Below are 18,927 nucleotides of genomic sequence, written 5' to 3'. Positions count from 1 at the left end.
TATGTATGGTTGATGATCTAACATGCCCATGACTTTTTTTGAATCAGTATTTTAAAATAAAAATGGATATATCTGTGTGAGATGAGCGTGTCTGGGGTCCTGTAACTGGTCACAAACAGATGTTTTTATTTTTCTTGCTATTTTTTATTAGCATTTTGTCTTCACTAATTAATTTCAGACGAACCTGTGGTGTGACAAGTGAATGAAAGTATACATAGATATTAGAAAGATATTATTTTGTATGAATCTGTTCGTTCTAAAGTACTTATCTTTGTTTGGGTGCAACCCCCTGCTTTTATTTTCTTGCATCCCAATATGGGTCAACCCCCTTGGATAAAAAAAATTGGTCAAATTTTGATTACAAATATTGTAAAATCTAGGATTCCCTTTGATGAATGAAGGGATGTGAGACTACATGGTTTTAAGCTGATTATCAAGCCCCATGACAATAATTTATTAGGGAGTTGTTTGTACTTTAGACTAGTAGGTTTACAATTAGCTACCTTCATTGCTAAACTGACTGCAAAAAGAACCAAACAAGCCATTGTAGTAAAACAGACCATTTTAATTTGGCAAAAAGGGTATGCACTGCCAAGTCATTTGACACTATTAAAATGCATTCAGTATGAACAGTGCAACAGAAATGTGCTTAACTGAATCTTTCTGTGCTCCCGAATGTGATGTGCTATTATCTATCATACATTCAAAAAGTGTGTTCTCTCTTCTCTGCTAGGTGTGCACACTCACTGAAGAGATGGGGGAAAAAATCATGGCAAAGCCTTTTAGAATAACCTTTTCTAGTGGCTTCCTGACAAATCAAGTTGCAAATCAAGCATTTCAGGCCCATTTACGTCTGTTAATAAAAAAAAAAAAAAAATAAAAAAAAAATCACACGAACCTAGCTTTAATAATTCTTCAAGTATGGTTCATCTCTTTAAAAAACAATGTTGAATATAAATATGTCATTATGTACATAACTTATAGGCTTAGATTTAAAACGGGTCAATTTCAGATGGAGATTATATAGGATATGTTAATATATATAACATAAATACGACCCACAGCTTGTTTTTCTTTTAAAATAAAACAAACACAGCAGTGATAATGGGCATTTTACAGATAAAACCTTCACATTTTACCTGTACATTTGTCATTCACTCTATTGCATTATGATTGCATTTTCAAGGGTCTCTGATGATAATGAAATAAGTGTTTAAAAACAGTAAAGTGCTCCATGCAGTCAATACAAAGTGTTTCTTTAAGAGTAGAGCTATATTTTCATCAGACACTCAAGTAAACAAACCTTGCGACTGAATGATTCTACTTTGTACTCACAGACAGAATATATCCGCTTCATGACCGCTGCGAGTGTTATTACATGTACAAATGTATAACAAAGTTAGCTGGAATTGAATCTGAACTCCACAAACCCCTGCACGGTATTATCTGCTATTATTATAAACTAGGCACACCCAAAATTACATTGAATATATCAGAATGTAGACAAAGCACAAACATGCATGGTATACAAATACTGCCTAGTTGTTCCAGTTAACTTGCCATTGCAGTTTAAGATCAGTTTGCAAAGTCTCTAACCGTATTCAATGTGAATAAAAATACATAAACCCTAAATTATCTCAACTTCACAGACAAAATTAGTAAATAAAAAAACATTAAAAAAATTAGTGAGGGAGATGAATACTTGGTTCTGTTGCATTAAAATGGCAAGGAAATACAAATATTAACGGCACCACTTGAAATGAACAAAGCATTAAAAAAAATATGTCAAGAGCTCACTGTACTGTTACTGTACACATCGCTATCCTAAAGTCACATTAAGCTTGAAATAGCTATACTCTAGATTCACCGTCGTCTCCAGTCACTCTATTGCACTGCCTGTGTTTTATCTCTCTCCAGTGAAATATTTATTGCTTCTTATTTTTTAGGAGCATTGTGAGCAGGTTATGCCCCACTCTCTCTCGACGTTCTGCAGTTTGCGTTTCCCTTTACAAATTCAAAGATACGGATGTTTGGTAACTTTTTTGAAAATGGCTTTACTTTTTCACGCTTGCCTTAACCTAATCTATTGAAATATTGAACTCTTTTCCACCTCGTAGATGTTTGAAAGTTGTTTCCGCATGGCCTGTTCCTCTACGGCCCGCTCAAGGCATTGGAACCCATCCCAGTGGCCCCTTGCATACTAAAATACTCGGTGAAGTGGGACGTTAATCTAGGAGGAGGGGGAGAGTGTGCAGAGCTGCGTGGTGGTATTGGAGGAGGAAGAGGGGAGAATGTAGACGACAGGTCTGCCGTTGTGGTGATGATCTTGTGCTCGCAGTTCCTTGGCACTTCCTGTCCTTTCCGAGCCACCGTCTCATCTATCGTCTTTACAGGGTCCTAAATAGAGAAACATGGAATATAAGAAATAGCACGACTGAACACTCCGAAACATAAAGGTTCTTTATTGGCATCTATGGTTCCATTAAGAACCTTTAACCTTTATTTCACAAAAGGTTCTTTATAGTGGAAAAAAGTTCTTTAGATTTAAAAAAAAAAAAATAAATTTCCTTGAGAAATTAAATTTGCCTTGATCTCTTGACATTTAAAGGGATAGTTCACCCAAAATTGAAAATTAGCCCATGATTTACTCACCCTGAAGCCATCCTAGGTGTATATGACATTCTTCTTTCAGACGAATACAATCGGAGTTATATTAAAAAGAATTCTTGGCTCTTACAAGCTTCATAATGTAAGTGAATGGCTGTTTGACTTTGGAAGTACATTAAAGCGCATCTATTCATGATTAAAGTGCTCGACACGGATCTGCGGGGGTTAATAAAGGTCTTCTGAAGTGAATCGATGCGTTCGTGTCAGAAAAATATCCATATTTAAAACTATCGACTAAAATAACTAGCTTCCGGCAGATGGCTGTACGCATCGATTTATGCCAAAAGAGTAACCCTTGACCTTGACGTAAATCATGGGCTAATTTAAATTTTTAGGTGAACTATTAACATTAAACATCCTGCAAGTTTCATAGCTTAAGGGTTAGTTCAACCAAAAATTTTAATTCTGTCAATAGTTACTCACCCTCATGTTGTTCCAAATCTGTAAGACCTCCTTTGGAACACAAATTAAGATATTTTTTATTAAATCCGAGAGCTTTCTTAATTTGTGTTCTGAAGATAAACGGGTCTAACGGGTTTGAAACGACATGAGGGTGAGTAATGACAGAATTAAACATTTTGGGTGAACTAACTCTTTAACATGTCCTCCTGATTATAAACAAAGCATTTATTTAATCAAGCTCCAAAAATGGCTTGTTTGAATATTGTGAGATTTATGACATCATACACACAAATATAGGCCCCTCCCACTGGCATTCAATTGCTTATTGGCTGACATTTGCCTAAACTGGATGTGAGCGTTGCGTCGCGTCAAAAGCAAACAGAACCCATTATAATCACTGACGCTGTCTACACTGGATACAGTATACAGATGCACGTTAAAGGGACAATAAGTAACTTTTTAGGTATTTTATTATCTAAAATCAATATTTTTATTCATAAATATGTCCTCAATGGTGTCCAAATACCTCTGCCAATGATCTGACTTATCCTCGTAAACGAAGAATTTATTATCTTTATATACATGGGACGGGTAGGTCCACGGAGGCTTCCATGTAGTTCCGCCATCTTGAAAAACTATAATAGCAGAGAGGGACAAAAAGTACTAGGCCAACGCGTTTCCACAACGCGTTTTCGTTCAGAGCCCGCGTCAAGTGACTGAAACCAGCAGAAACGGAGCAGAGCAGTGAGAGGCGCTTTTGTCACTGCCCCGGCAAGTTCAAAAGGCTGCACTGCACGGTTAAGTCACAGGATAACGAGTCCTCTTAGTCGAAAAACTCCACAATAAGACCGTAAAGGGAAACGTGATCGGAGATTACAAAAACAAGGGTTATTGGCTATAATGTCGGGATAGCTAATGCAGGAGAAAGCTTTCAAAAGAGACGCTGAAGTTTCCTGCTTTCTTCTCGACAGGTAAGTCAATGTTAAGGTCTTAATTACAGGCTTTTTATTTTTATTTTTTTATTAGCCTATATAGACCAGCGTTTCCCATCGGGGTGACGCGGCACCCTGGGGTGCTTCTGGCGAGAGCAGGGGTGCTGTGTAAAAAAAAAAAACTAATTTTTACCATCAATCTCGGATCGTCGGAAGTCTCTAATAACAACAAATAATGCGCACAAATTTATTATACAAATGCAAATCATAAGTTTTCGGCGTTGAATTGCGGAGGTTGCGCTTGCATGTGATATATTCCCGTGCCTTATTCCCAGTGCGTCCACATAAAGCTGCCTATTTTTGATTGATGCGCTTACAGTCAAATACACACGAAAACATTGTCACAACGTCCGTCTTGCCGCGTATTCACATAAACACATCGGTTATGTCCGTGCTGCTGTCAACTATTTTTCAGTTTAACACGTTAAAAATATTTAACGCAATTAAAGCAGCATTTTTTTTCTGTCATCCTTTGGCTAGCGTTACATTATATAATCACGTTCTTCTTCATGCAAATGCTTCTAACCATGCAAGCGAGAAAATACAAAAGAGAATCCGGTTGCGCTGTCCTGTGATGCTGACACGACGCGCGCCAGACTCGACTTTTCTTTCGCGCTTTCGCTTTGAGTATCCTCATGAGAGCAGTCTTAAATTAGTTAAATAAAGTCTTAAATGAACGTTAAGAGTTGTGAGAAAATGGGACGCGTGTGGGATCCACATGTGACAGTGCAGCAGTGACATCAGAATCAAATAACACTTCATTCATAAAAAGATGCCATTAAACAATTATTTGATATATACTGTCTTTATGATGTTTCTACATTAATTTGGAGATTTACTGTGAAATTATTAGGCTACATAAAATATACTAAAAACAAGCTATCTTGTGCAATTATAACAAAATTATATATTATATAAAATTAAAAATGTTTAATTCATTCATTCATTTGTAACATGCATGAACGAAGAAAAAAAAAAGGAACAGGAAGAAGAAAATCTTATGGTACTGGTAGCCTACCTGTCATTTATTTGTGCACATCAAAAATAAAAAAATAAAAAACCCAGCACATTTCAAAGTATAGTATCAAAGTAGTATCGTGACAACACTAGTGTAGGGTGCCACACATTTTTTTTAAAAAATTTCAAAGGGTGCCTTGACTGAAAAAAAGGTTGGGAAACACTGATAAAGACAGTAGAACATAGTTAAAGTTAAACAGGCTCTTTGATGAATAGCAGCTATTGAGTAAAGTAGAGAAGGTCCTATAAACAAGGTTGTAAGTTTTGTTTGTTCAAAACTGTAACATTCGTTTGTTCGTTGTGTCAAGTTGTAGTTTGTTTGAAATAACAAAGAAGGAAATCTCGACGAGGCGCTATTAGAAGACATCCTGTCAAAGCTTTTTGGTACATATCGCTTACCGTAGATGCAACGCGCATTTGAAAACGCTAGGCGCTGGAAAGCAAAATTAGTTTGATTGCAAAATACAAATTCACCACTAGATGGGAGTAATTCCTACTTACTGCCCCTTTAAGTTTTCCATTTGTCCTGTTGTCGACAGACAAGAGTGAGAGTGAAAGAATGTTCGCTTCAACGCATCCAGTTTAAACAGCACGTTTGTGTCTCTGTAGCATCAGAAACAAGTGGATGGTTTATTTGAATGCCTTGCCAGATTGCATCAAAGGATTATGTTTAGTCAGAGCATTTTGTTTTGTAAAGAGGCAGTTATGTAATGGAGAGTTCGCTAAGAAACTTTGAGATTTATTATTAGTGAACCTCAAGGAACATAATAAAAGAACAAATAAATCCATGTCATGATCCATTTAAGAGTGTAGCTTAATCATTTGAAAAGCTGCCCAGCCTGATTATATTACCATCAAAATAAGTTCATTTATATTCAACTCATATTTAAATCATCTACAACATCCAATACTCACTGAGTGGATGGAGAAGAGCTCTGTGAAGTTTGGCTGAGAGTCTCCTAGGAAGGAGCTATTCCCATAAGCATGATGAGGGAAGCATTCTGCCCCCTTGCCTTTAGGACTGGAGAGAAGGATTCCTATCTGTGACGTCCGCACGTGGTAAGGAAAGTTCTTATTGGCTGCTGACGGACGTGTGATGGCCTAGAATGACAGGATTAGTCACAAGCAGGGGTGTTTTATCATATTATTCGCTTAAATAAAGCAAGCAATAAACAACAATAACATCATACCAGGAAGACGATATGGGCGTAGAGATGGATGCCAAGTTGGATGCCGTTCACAATCTTTTCCCTGGCCCAGCGAGAGATGCCAAAGTTGGCAATTAGAGCCATGACTGGCACAGCAAAAAACCTATGGGTGAAAAAGTAATGGATGAAAAGAGGAACAACAGCTTTTTACTTTCAATCTTCTTCTACAGCTTTACAAAGGCAGTGGAGAATTATAACCCACTAGATTTTGGAGTCAAAATAGAGATGAACAGTTTCAGCCTGGTTCCATGAATATGTATACATTCTTGCAAATGTTGATGTGCTACATTTTACTGTGATTTACATGTGAAATGTCCACTGGGTGACACCAAAAACTATTCAAACTAACGCATTTTATTGCTATTAGGAGTGCTACAGTCAAACAAGAGGTGCGTCCCAATTTGCATACTTGTGCACTATTCTATGCAGTTTTTAGCATCAATAGTGTGAGTAGGGCGTTTATACTGAAAATTCCAAAAATTAAAAGTGCACTTTAAATACCCGGATGATGCACTTAATTAACCGAAAATGAAGCGTGGAATGTTGGACACTACATGCACTTAACTGTCGCAGCTTTCCTTACATAGCAGAGGGGGAGGGGCTATCAGACTGTGATGTTGGATAACAAAATAATCATATAAAATTCATACACTTGATGGTTGTATACATTCCCAGTGTACATAATGTATTTTGGGACACAGCTAAGACTTGAACAAAATATTTTGATTGGAACGGTTCACACCAAAACCAAGATCAGGTTGATGTTTTCGACTGTCGTCAATTTAACTGTATTTCATGTAATGAAAATACTGTACAATAAATTATGTTTAAGACACTATTAAAGTCACAAATAAAACATATATCGAAAAAAAAATGTGTAGGGTGGAACTTGGTTCGATCTATCAGTTGTTGATTGGAAGGAGGCAAACCTGAATGCAAAATTGCAGTGGATTGTAAGAAAGGGACAGTTTAAGTAACTACATGACTGGATAATTTCAGCAAACATGACTAGAGAAGTCTGTCATTTCACCTGAAGATCAAATTTTGACTGAAAATTATGAAATAATAAATAAATAAAACACTGCACAGATAAATCGTTCACAATAAGATCAATAACATAATAGAAAACATATAGGGTAAATTCCCAATCATGTAAAAATAGGAGTGAAATTATTTTTAAAGCCATTGGACGTTGCACTGAAAACTGGGTTAAACAATATCAAATGTTGTTGGTATGTTTGTAACAATTTATGTTTCTTCATCGAGTATATTAAGCACCCCACTGAAAAACTATAATAAAAGGAGCTTCAGGTATATCTACATACACTATATTTTATTCTAATTTATGGCATCTTTATTGCAGAACTCACCACAGAGTGTACGCAGTGAAGAAGGGGATGTAGAAAGGTTGTTTTTCAGGGTAGCGTTTGAGGGACACCAGCACAGCGTAGCAGAACCATACGTACGCAAGCAGCTGCAGCCCCATTAGACCGTACCCTGCAGGGCTGTCATAAGCATACAGCACCTCGCCTGGATCAAAGAACTACAAACACACACGCAGTGGGAGTGGGAACAGGGAAATCACTGCCCCTTGGCATCCCATCTGTATGACTGATGGTGTTAAATCCAACCATGGCACAATCTATAGGCTGCATAAGTGGAAACTGCCGGAACGTTCCTCAAATCCAAACATCTAAAGCTGCATTAGAGCAAAAGGTGACACTGACAGAGGATGCAACAGGAGCTCTTCCATGATACTGCAAGAGCTTATCTGGGTCATTCTCTTTACCTGTCTTTCCCTCGCTCTCTTTATCTGTCTATCTGCCGGGTTCCATTACACCACGCTACAGCAGAACGACATGCTCGTGCTGAGTAACTTCATCTCACAGCTTTACATTATGTATAGAGCAGAGTAGCTCTCGGGTGCAGCATGAGAAACTGCAGTTGATAGTGCTCAAAGATAATGTGTTTTACACATTAGGTAATATGGAAATTAATAGACATTTTGAATACATTTCTGGAATGGCTATTTACAGTATATTATTTGCATGTAACTACAATATATATAATTGTATATATATATATAAATATATCTTGATAAACCTAAATTGTTTTAGCATTAGTTTGATATATACATATTTAAAATGTAAATGAACATTAATATTTTAACAAATTAATTTTCCAATTATAGAGTCATTTAAACTAAATACAAATAGTCATTGAATCGAATTACATTCCACAAATTTTATGCAAAAACTAAAATAGAATAAAAAAAAAACAAGGCATGCTTTCCACACTTTTCTTTCAATAATGAACAAAAATATAAAATTAATTTAATCATCAGAAATACTCTACCGTTCAAAAGTTTGGGGTCAATAGTATTTTTTAACTGGTTTGAAGTTGTTTTATGATCAAAATACAGTAAAACATTTTATTATTACAATTTAAAATAATGGTTTTCTAATTTAATATATTTTAAAATGTAATTTCTTCCTGTGATGACAAAGCTGAATTTTCAGCATAATTACTACAGTCTTCAGTGTCACATGACCCGTCAGAAATGATTCTAATATGATGATTTGCTGTTCAAGAGACATTTCTTCTTATTATCAATGTTGAACACAGTTGTGCTGCTTAATATTTTTTGGAAACCATGATACTTTTTCAGCATTCTTTGATGAATAGACTTTTATTTAAATATAAATCTTTTTTAACGTCGTAATGTTTTTACTGTCACTTGATCAATTTAATGCATCCCTGATGAATAAAATACATTTCTTAAAAAAATAAAAATAAAATGTACTGACCCCAAACTCTTGAACGGTAGTGAACTGTATATTATGAATATCCAGCATATTGACCAGCCTCAGCATATGAAAAAAGAAAAAGATAAAAGGCAAGCAGATCTTACCTCTGCTTCATATATAAAGAGAATGATGTAGGTGATGGTGTACACTGTCATATAAATGGACAGTTTCACAGAGCCACTGTGACTTATTCTTGCCCTGGAAAACAAAAAAAGAAAGAAAGAAAGAAAGAAAGAAAGAAAGAAAGAAAGAAAGAAAGAAAGAAAGAAAGAAAGAAAGAAAGAAAGAAAGAAAGAAAGAAAGAAAGAAAGAAAGAAAGAAAGAAAGAAAGAAAGAAAGAAAGAAAGATCACTACTGCATGTCATTTTCTTTGAAAACATGGCTCAAAAGACCCATTGACAGATATAGCATCACCTCACCTGCATATAAAAAACATCTGTATAAACAGTTAAGAATTACGTTCATCACTTAATTCAGTACATACTCTGAATGGAAATTTGGATACAATATGGGAATTTGGATACAAAATTGTCTTGACATCTGGGTCAAATTTGCATGATTAGCCTTGTAAGTCATTACCTACATTATGTGAGAAGTAAGGCCTCCTACCTTGTGACTGTGAATCCCTTCCCCAAGAGAATCAGCATGAGCAAGAAAATCAGGAAGCTCACAGAAAAGAGTAATTTCCCTGGTGAGAGGGAGAGAGCCACGAAGAGTTGACCACAAGTAGGTTAATAATCAGGTCAGGATTTAAGAATGAATCCAGTCACACGCACACAAATGTGTCATGCTAAAACCAAGTATGTTTTGTTTAGATATTGTATTGTAATCTTGTTTAGCACATTATTTATCTGGAATACTTCATTCTGATTGGTCATTCATGGTTTGATCAAATATTTGTACAAAACCATGTTCCTTAAAACAGGCTTAAATGACTAGACATTCTACTAACTATAAGCAACTTTGCAACTACATCAACTAACAGTAATTAGAATATTAGCAGACTATCTGCTTAATATCTCTACTAATACTCTAATGAGAGTTAGTTGACATAATGACAATAAAATTATGCGTGGAAACGGCTCAAGGGCTGATCATTCAGTACAACAAAACTTATGCCACAATGTGTTTTAGGAGACAGCAAATTTTCCAAACGTTGTTTTGCGCATCAATTTTTCAAGAACAAAACAGTGCAAAAATTGGATGGAAAGTTGGCTAATTAAAACAGCACATTAATATAGAGCGGTGATTAAACTGACCTGAAACTACCTGTGCATTAAATGTTTTTATTGAAAACTTTCCAGCCAATCAGAATCGAGTATTCAGAAAGACCATGGTATAATTTGCGATGATGAGCATGTGTATCATCCTTTACATACAGTGCTTTTCTCACCTAATATCTTGAGGCTGCCATTCCCGACACCATCCCTGGCATAAAGGCCCCAGTAAAAGCAAAAGAAGAGCAGGCTTAAGACTGAGAGGAAGGAATCAGAAAGTGAAAGAAAGGATGCCAGAGATAAGAGATAAGAGATAAGAGAGAGAGAGAGAGAGAGAGAGAGAGAGAGAGAGAGAGAGAGAGAGAGAGAGAGAGAGAGAGAGAGAGAGAGAGAGAGAGAGAGAGAGAGAGAGAGAGAGAGAGAGAGAGAGAGAGAGAGAGAGAGAGAGAGAGAGAGAGAGAGAGAGAGAGAGAGGTTACAGTAGCAGCAGTGAGAGCGCAGAGGAAGTGGGGAGGAGATAAGGATAAAAGAAATAAGGGATGACACAAGAGATATTGTTATGCATCCAGTGTTGCAAAGCCCAGTGTCATAAAAAAGTGTGTGCTAGTGTTTATCTATATGAGTGTGTTCAGAGGCCTTTCTCACCCTCCACTCCAGCCGCAGTCATAAACATCTTATAGGTCGTATGGAGCAGCTGTCTTCCCTTTAAATGATCTTAAAGGATTACACAGAGGGAGAGAGATTCAAATGAAACTAATTACTTAAACAGAGGGACTAAACAAATAGAAGAACCAATAGTATCTGTATGTTTGTTTATCTGGAAGATGGAGGATTGACTTAAGCATATGTAATTTAAACATATGCACTGAGACCAATGCGTTTGAGATATTTTATACCTCAAGGACATGGAAACTCACAAGCAAAATAACAAGACAGCATAAACACAGTGGCGAATATAACCAAGAACGTGATGTCTGTCTCCAGGATGCCTGAAACAGAACAAAACAAGAATAGCTTTTAGTCACAGTGTAAGTATGATGAATGTCTTAAAGAGATAGTTCACAAAATAACTCATTTTCAGTGTCTTTCAATTTCAGGCTTGGGACACAAAAGGAGAAGTTTAGCAGAATTTTAACACTGCTCTTTTCCAACAACACATATTATTATTATTATGTATTAATTAATGTTTAATTTATTAATTAAGCAAAAAAAAAAAGAAAGGTGTCTTTACACAAAGATGTCATATCACTTCAGAAGACTTGGAATATAGTGCAACATTGTATGGATTAACATTATGGTGCTGTTTTGCACTTTCCTTATAGAAGAAAAATTACACTGGTTTGGAAAGATGATATGTAAATAATATCCTATTCCTTTAAGTCTAAATCTAAGATCACATTTCAGTGATAACTGAACTGGTATTATTCATATTTTCAAGAAATCTATATTGTTTTTCATTCTATCCATCTATCCATCTATCCATCTATCTATCTATCTATCTATCTATCTATCTATCTATCTATCTATCTATCTATCTATCTATCTATCTATCTATCTATCTATCTATCTATCTATCTATCTATCTATCTATCTATCCATCTATCTATCCATCTATCCATCCATCCATCCATCCATCCATCCATCCATCCATCCATCTATACAGCCAATCTTCAACATAATACAAAATAAATCCCTCTCTCTTTCAGCTGTCTCTCACCAAATTCATCTGCAGAGAAATGCTCGGTCCAGAAGGACTGTCCATTGGTTAATGTCATTTCATATTCCAGCTGCAGCCCATCTCCCTGTGTTTCACAGCAAAAGAGAAAAAAGGGGAATTCAGAGGAGGAAAAAGCAGGAGGTGTGTAACTGAGAAAAAAAAAAAAGTGAGCGGGGAGCCATATAAACACTGAGTGCACAAATAGATCTTTGGTCTAGAAAATACTTCAAAGCCGCACAGTTTCTAGCTGTTGAGAGGTTTTCGGCCAGGCTTAATAAAAGAGAAACACTTTGATTTCACTTGGCAGGAAAAACCAATTCCCTTTCCCTCACTCCAAAAAGGTGAGGTGCATATCAAGCTTGCCCTGTCACCAAATCAATGTGGCCAGAGATGGAGAGGCGAGAGAGACTGGGACAAAAATACAGAGCTAGAGAGGGACAGATAAAAGACTGTTATATACAAAGTGAATGAGCATGAAAGAATGAAGTGAGTAATCAAAAACTGTAACAGAAGTTACGAGGTACAGTGGTATTCGGCTGGCCAATGAGAAGGGAAGTATGAGGGAGATGAGAAGAGAAATTGGCAGCAGGCACGGAGAATCTCCCTAAGGGACAGAGCTGAGAGCTTGCTGCTCGGAGATGGTGCTTTACTTCAGTCCAACAGGATTTAGCATTGTGTCCTTCAGCCTGCCTACATCCATGAAACAACCCTTTACATTTTGCCCCATGTGTTTTAATCCGTGTCTTTTATCCACTTTCAACCACTTCTGTCCTGATTTCTTTGAGGGGAGGGCCTATGGCCGGGTAAATGTATGGGCTTTTTCAGATCTTTCTATCTAATGGACGAAACAAGCTCACAAAATTGACATATGAACGCAAAAAGAGACGACAAAAATTATACAGTTTTAAAGGATTATACAGTAAATTCATATTCATAATAAAATTGGAACCTGTAGAAAAAGCATATATTGTAGATTTATCATATAATTTTTCTTCAAGCAAATATTTTAGTAGTAAGAGCCATGTGTCTATCTGTAACTGTTGCAATGTCAAAATGATCTGTTTCTGTATTCAGATGGAATCAAATGTGGTCGGGGCTTCAACTGGAAGTGTGTGAAAACTTTAGAAATAATTCTACTCCATTTGGAGTTTCCATTTAGCAAATAAACCTTCAATAAAAACCTAAAAACCCAAATTTAAAACCTTTGTCTAAAACCCAATTTAGATCCAACTGACTTGACTCATTTCAGACCGGTCTCTCATCTCTCATTTATGTCAACATTTTGTAGAAAAAGTGGTGTTTAATCAACTACATGTTTACTTGGAACAGAATAAGACTGGTGAAGTTTACCAGTCTGGTTTTAAGAAGCATCATTCCACAGAGACTGCCCTTGTAAAAGTGTTTAATGATTTACTGATGACAGTGGATGCTGGTGATTCAGCAGTGTTAGTTTTATTAGACCTAACTGCAGCTTTTGATACAATAGATCACACGGTACTGCTTTTGCGGCTAGAGGAGTATGTGATTCAGGGGAAGGCCTTAAATTGGCTTAAGTCATACCTGACTGCTAGAAGCATGGCAGTAAGATTTGATACATCGAGATCGACATCACTTATATGTGGTGTGCCACAAGGCTCTAACCTGGTCCCAATGCTATTTTCGCTTTATATGCTCCCTTTGGGAGACATTATCAAGAAGTATGACATTGCATTTCATTGCTATGCAGATGACTTGCAAATATATTTACCGTTAATAAACAGAAATAGCTTGGAACCTCTAATGTCCTGCTGTCTGATCTTAAATCATGGCTGGCTTCTAACTTTTTATATCTCAATGAAAATAAGACAGAGGCTGTAGTGTTCGGCCCCAGAGGAACCAGGGGCACAGCAGAGTTACATTTCAGCCCACTGTCATTATATGTTAAAGAACGTGTTAAAAACTTGGGTGTTATACTGATAGCTTCATGAAGTTGAATGCACAGATAAATCATGTGGTAAAGTCAAAATTTTTCATATGAGAAATCTGGCTAAGATGAAATTGTGTCTGACGTATAAGAGTCCTGAAATTGCAATCCATGCTCTTATATCATCAATACTTAATTATTGTCATTTTTTATTAGTGTATTAAGGGTACACTATTCAGGGTAAGGGTATTAGTCAAGCATCTATTCTACGGCTGCAAAAGGTTCAAAACGCTGCAGCAGGATTATCAACAAATATTAAAAAACGTGAACACATCACTCCGTCCTTGGTCTCTTTACATTGGCTCCCTGTACAATATAGGATTGATTTTAATCTTCTTTTATTGGTGAATAAATCTCTTCAAGGTCACCGACTTATTTATCAGATCTGCTAATGGAGTATCAGACAGGAAGACCTTTGAGATCATCAACTCAAAGTTTTGCTGAAAATTCCAAGGACCAAGTTAAGCCAGAAAGGGGATTGTGCATTTGGGGTAGAAGCGCCAAGACTTTGGAATAGCTTACCATTACATGTTAGGGACACTGACTCTGTACATGTCTTTAAAGTACAACTTAAAGGGTTAGTTCACCCAAAAATGAAAATGATGTCATTAATGACTCACCCTCATGTCGTTCCAAGCCCGTAAGACCTCCGTTCATTTTCGGAACACAGTTTAAGATATTTTAGATTTAGTCCGAGAGCTTTCTGTTCCTCCATTGAAAGTCAATGGACAGCATACTGTCCATGTCCAGAAAGGCAATACAGACATCATCAAAGTAGTCCATGTGACATCAATGGCTCAATCTTAAGTATATCAAGCGGCAAGAATACTTTTTGTGCGCAAAAAGTAAACAAAAATAACAACTTTATTCCACTATTCATTTCCTGATGTCACATGGACTACTTTGATGATGTCTGCATTGCCTTTCTGGACATGGACAGTATGCTGTCCATTGACTTTCAATGGAGGAACAGAAAGCTCTCGGACTAAATCTAAAATATCTTAAACTGTGTTCCGAAGATGAACGGAGGTCTTGCGGGCTTGGAACGACATGAGTCATTAATGACATAATTTTCATTTTTGGGTGAACTAACCCTTTAAGACACATTTGTTTGCCATGGCCTATTCATCCTTTTGATAATAATTTTTATTCTTTTTATTCTATTACTATTGTACTATTTTGTCTATCTTACTGAGATGATGTAAAGCACATTGGTCAATACGTGTTGTTTTAATAGTGCTATACAAATAAAAGTGACATTGACATAGTTTGCATTTATCAAATATACCTTCTATAATTCAGAAAATTACTAATTCTTTTTTTATTAAAGCCTTTATGTAAAATAAATAAATGATCAAACTAAAATAAATAGATTGTAACCCCCAAAGTCTTTTTTCAGAGTCTCGCAGTAAAAGGAGACAGCAACACAGCCATCTGTGTTCAGACAATTTCACACCATTCTCCTTTTCATTCACAGGATACCACTTTAGCTATACTGGCTTCACAGACAAATCATTATGTTTTTTTGATATGTTCATTAAAAATATTGCTTTGCCCTTGTTGCATAATCAGTCTAACGTATTATTCAGTATAATTACTTATTCATTGTGAAGTCAGTTATCATGCCTCTGCGAATAAGGTAGTCTGTTCTTAGTCACTACATACTGTTTATTGTATCAGCACTCACCCCACACTTGCTGAGCGCAATGTACCACCATCTTTCTCTGACAGAACGAAAACTTCGACCTCCTACACAACTCAGCATCTCTTCATTACCTTCGCCTTCCACCTGATAGAGGCAGATATAAAGACATAAGATTACAAAAAGAAGCAGTGCTTCACTGCATAATTGTACATCACTGATTTAACAGAGAATGCTTATAATTTGATGCATGTCATTTCTTTCTTGCTCCTATCCAAGTTTACTATGAGACATACTGTAATTAAGACATAAAAAATGTGAAAACACAAATCACTAATGCGTGCATTATGTTTGTTTGAGTTGGCTCAGCCATTGGCAAACAGGCAGTGTGTTTGGGAAACCATTTTTAAAACATTTTTAATTTTCGCAATAGTGTTTGGTTGTGCACACAGACTATGTAAGATTAGCTTTTGTCTTACCATACAGCCAGACCAGGTGTAGTGGGTGGTCAGGTTGATGACTTGGTTATTTTCAGGCCTCAGTACTGACTCTTTCAGGTAGCAATCCTGCAGAGCACATAAACCCTCCATTAACAAACGTGGGATTTAAGACACCCTATAACAACATCAAGAGCTGAAGTACTAAGTAGCAGATTATGACTGATGAAGAGCAGGGACTTCCTACGAGCACTTTTTCAAAGAGTCCCGCAATGCAGATCCTGCCACAGGGAGGGAGAAAATGTGCTGTATTTAAATACGCACATGCACTGACACTCATGTCTTTTTGGAGACTGGATTTGGACTCCTAATCCACAGAGCACTGCTGACATTTCCCCTTTAATTCTCATATACTTCTACTTCTGATGTGTATCACACACATTCAGACTTATGCTCTCTGCTTCTTTACGCACACACATGCAGTCTTGTCATTTCATTCAATATTTTCACACAAACAAACACAAAGTCTGTCAGTGTGTGTCTCACCTTGTCCGGCCTCTTGTACACAGCTGGCCACTGAGAGCTTTCATCAAAGTAGAGCAATATGTTCTGACAGCATCGGGACTTTCAGTGAGCAACAAACATAGAGAGAGGAACAGGAAGACAGGATCGATGGATAGACAGAGAGAGGGGGAGAGTTTATTACTTGGACTGTTTACGCCACCTAGAAACTTAAAAGGATGTAAATGACTGACATATACAGAAAGAAGAAAGGCGCAGCCTGAAAACATAATTTAATGGTTAGGTTTCTCAACTGAAGCCATTCTTTTGTAGATAGTATTAGCATGAAACCAAGTTAAGTAGCATTAAACCCAAAATGATTTCAGAAAAATCTTATAAGAACAGATTTATTTGGAGTCACTTTATGTGAAAACAGGTGTGTACCATTTTAAATAAGCTTTTATTTTTTATTTATAAGCTTTTATTATCTGAAATGTGTCACTTCTGTATTCCGTGGCATTGCATAGGTTGTAATTTTTACATGAAAGGTCTAAAAGTTCTGATATGATGGATCTTTGTTTGCTTTTCTACATCAGAAAAAACAGCTGTTTTAGGAGTGTGTAGACTTTCTCTCCACTGCATCATGCATTTGTGACAGTATTGGAGATTTAGTACAACATCAGTCATGAGTAAAAATTCTAATATAGGTCTTTAATCCTACCTTGGGGTATCGGAACTTAAAGTTCAATCGGCCAAAATCAGTCAGGAAGCAAAACCTTGTGAGGAAAACCCAGTCCTGTGGAGAAGAGGGGAGGGTAAGTATAGGGAAGCAAGTAGTAGCGGCCCTTGTCTGGATGGTAACCCTCATTTTGAGGAGTCTCATAGGATTCACTTCGGGTACTGTTTATTCAGAGTCCCGCAGAAACCGTACCCCTGCTAGAAGCAAACGCGGATCTTGTGAGGCTCACAAAATGGCGTCACCATCTAGACATGACATCATTTAGCAGACAAAGCACCTTACAGTACATTTATTAGAAGGATATTTTCCCTGAAGCTTGCAATGCTCAACAACACATAGTGATTTTGAGGGATCAAACCAGCAATCTTCTTCTGCTTCCAAGCCCTGAGCTTTACACCACATACAGTAAATTCACAAGTTCAATCTTATCTAACAGAAGTCTGATCTAATCCACTGATAACAGTTGAAAGACCTTCATATCACATTATATGGTAATAGTTGAAGGGTTAATTAAGTTCCTGCAGTGTTCAAGACTTTAGTTGGGCTTCATCTCACACTCTCTCGACACGCAGGCAGTCAGTGAAGTGTAAAATGGCACTAAGTGCGCTCTAGCTTTCAGCCCCTTGTCCATATTAACTTCCTCTTCAGTGTCTGCAGTTGGTGGTTTCTATAACAACAGGTTTCCTTGACAATACAGACAGCAGCCCTAAGACTCTCTGACCCAGAACTGAGCCCCAAACAACCATTAAGATCCAGGCATCACATGACCGAGCTTCTGAAAGACCACCTTGTCTCTCTAAAACAGAAGTACACGTAAAAGAGCACCTATGGTCAGTCAGACAGTTAAACAAACACCCACTCAAAAAAAAAAGCCCTCACTAAAACAAATATCAGTACTATTGTCATGGCAACAGACACATACTGCACTTTGCAGCTTCTATAGAAACCGGTAGAGGCCCGACTCTGTCTAAACCCCCTTATAGCAAGAACGACCGTCCTCCAATCCTGGTTTTTAAAACCAAAAGACTTCACAACATTGATTTTCTTTCCTTCTGTCCTTGTTCACATTCCCATCTGTTACATTTCCTATGTGATTGCACAGCCAGAAGCATTCATGCATGTGAGAAATCCTCTTCTGTACCTCATGCGGTAGAGCAATATTCAGGGTTGAGTACAAGATAAGTTCAACTGAGAGAATTTGTGCTGTATTGTTGGTGACCACAAAAAAATATTTTTACTCATTCCTCGTTTTATTGAATTACAGTGAGTAATTGCCATTTAAACTAAATCGATGGATGAGTTCATACTTTTGTGTGAGATTAACATAATGCCACACATGCTTTTGCCGGAGCTTAACTTGTGTTTGAGAAGATTGAGATGATTGTGTATCTGTTTATGTAAACTCACACTTGTATAATGGCTGGCTGCACGACATAATGTGTGTGTTGTGATGCAGAATAGGCAATAAAGTGTCACTAATAATCCCTGCTATCCGTCTTATCCCCCACAGACACTGCATTGTAATACAAAGTCATTGAATCAGGCAAAGGGAGGATGAGAGACACAGCACACAGACCCTACATTAATCAAGCACTATACGCAGATGCAGTATCCGGTC

The 18,927-nt window shown here is 37.0% G+C and overlaps 1 protein-coding gene across 1 annotated transcript; it reads right to left on the bottom strand.

The window, feature by feature from the left end:
* Window positions 1-545: 545 nt before the first annotated feature.
* Window positions 546-17,829, bottom strand: LOC308686709 (transmembrane protein 145-like). The gene is made up of 14 exons (XM_081395142.1): window positions 17,292-17,829; window positions 16,616-16,693; window positions 16,112-16,198; window positions 15,678-15,779; window positions 12,028-12,112; window positions 11,228-11,299; window positions 10,956-11,024; window positions 10,487-10,567; window positions 9,703-9,781; window positions 9,198-9,291; window positions 7,657-7,829; window positions 6,269-6,389; window positions 5,994-6,179; window positions 546-2,397 (listed from the first exon to the last, which is right to left on the bottom strand). The coding sequence occupies exons 1-14, from the start codon at window positions 17,451-17,453 to the stop codon at window positions 2,152-2,154; spliced, it is 1,635 nt and encodes a 544-aa protein (XP_081251268.1). The 5' UTR covers window positions 17,454-17,829; the 3' UTR covers window positions 546-2,151.
* Between the last annotated feature and the right edge of the window lie 1,098 nt (window positions 17,830-18,927).

This window comes from Scardinius erythrophthalmus, assembly GCF_964197995.2.
Source record: "Scardinius erythrophthalmus genome assembly, contig: HAP1_SCAFFOLD_678, whole genome shotgun sequence".
Lineage (NCBI taxonomy): Eukaryota > Metazoa > Chordata > Actinopteri > Cypriniformes > Leuciscidae > Scardinius > Scardinius erythrophthalmus.
This window is presented reverse-complemented; position numbering and strand designations above follow the sequence as displayed.

Bases quoted from the DNA above. Each gene is read 5' to 3' on its own strand.
- LOC308686709 (XM_081395142.1), bottom strand. From the start codon at position 17,453: ATGAGACTCCTCAAAATGAGGGTTACCATCCAGACAAGGGCCGCTACT. The intron at 11,300-12,027 runs GTGAGAGACAGC...GTTCTGTTTCAG, and splicing joins TTTCTCTGCAGATGAATTTG to GCATCCTGGAGACAGACATC. The intron at 6,390-7,656 runs GTGAGTTCTGCA...TTTCACCCATAG, and splicing joins TTCACTGCGTACACTCTGTG to GTTTTTTGCTGTGCCAGTCA.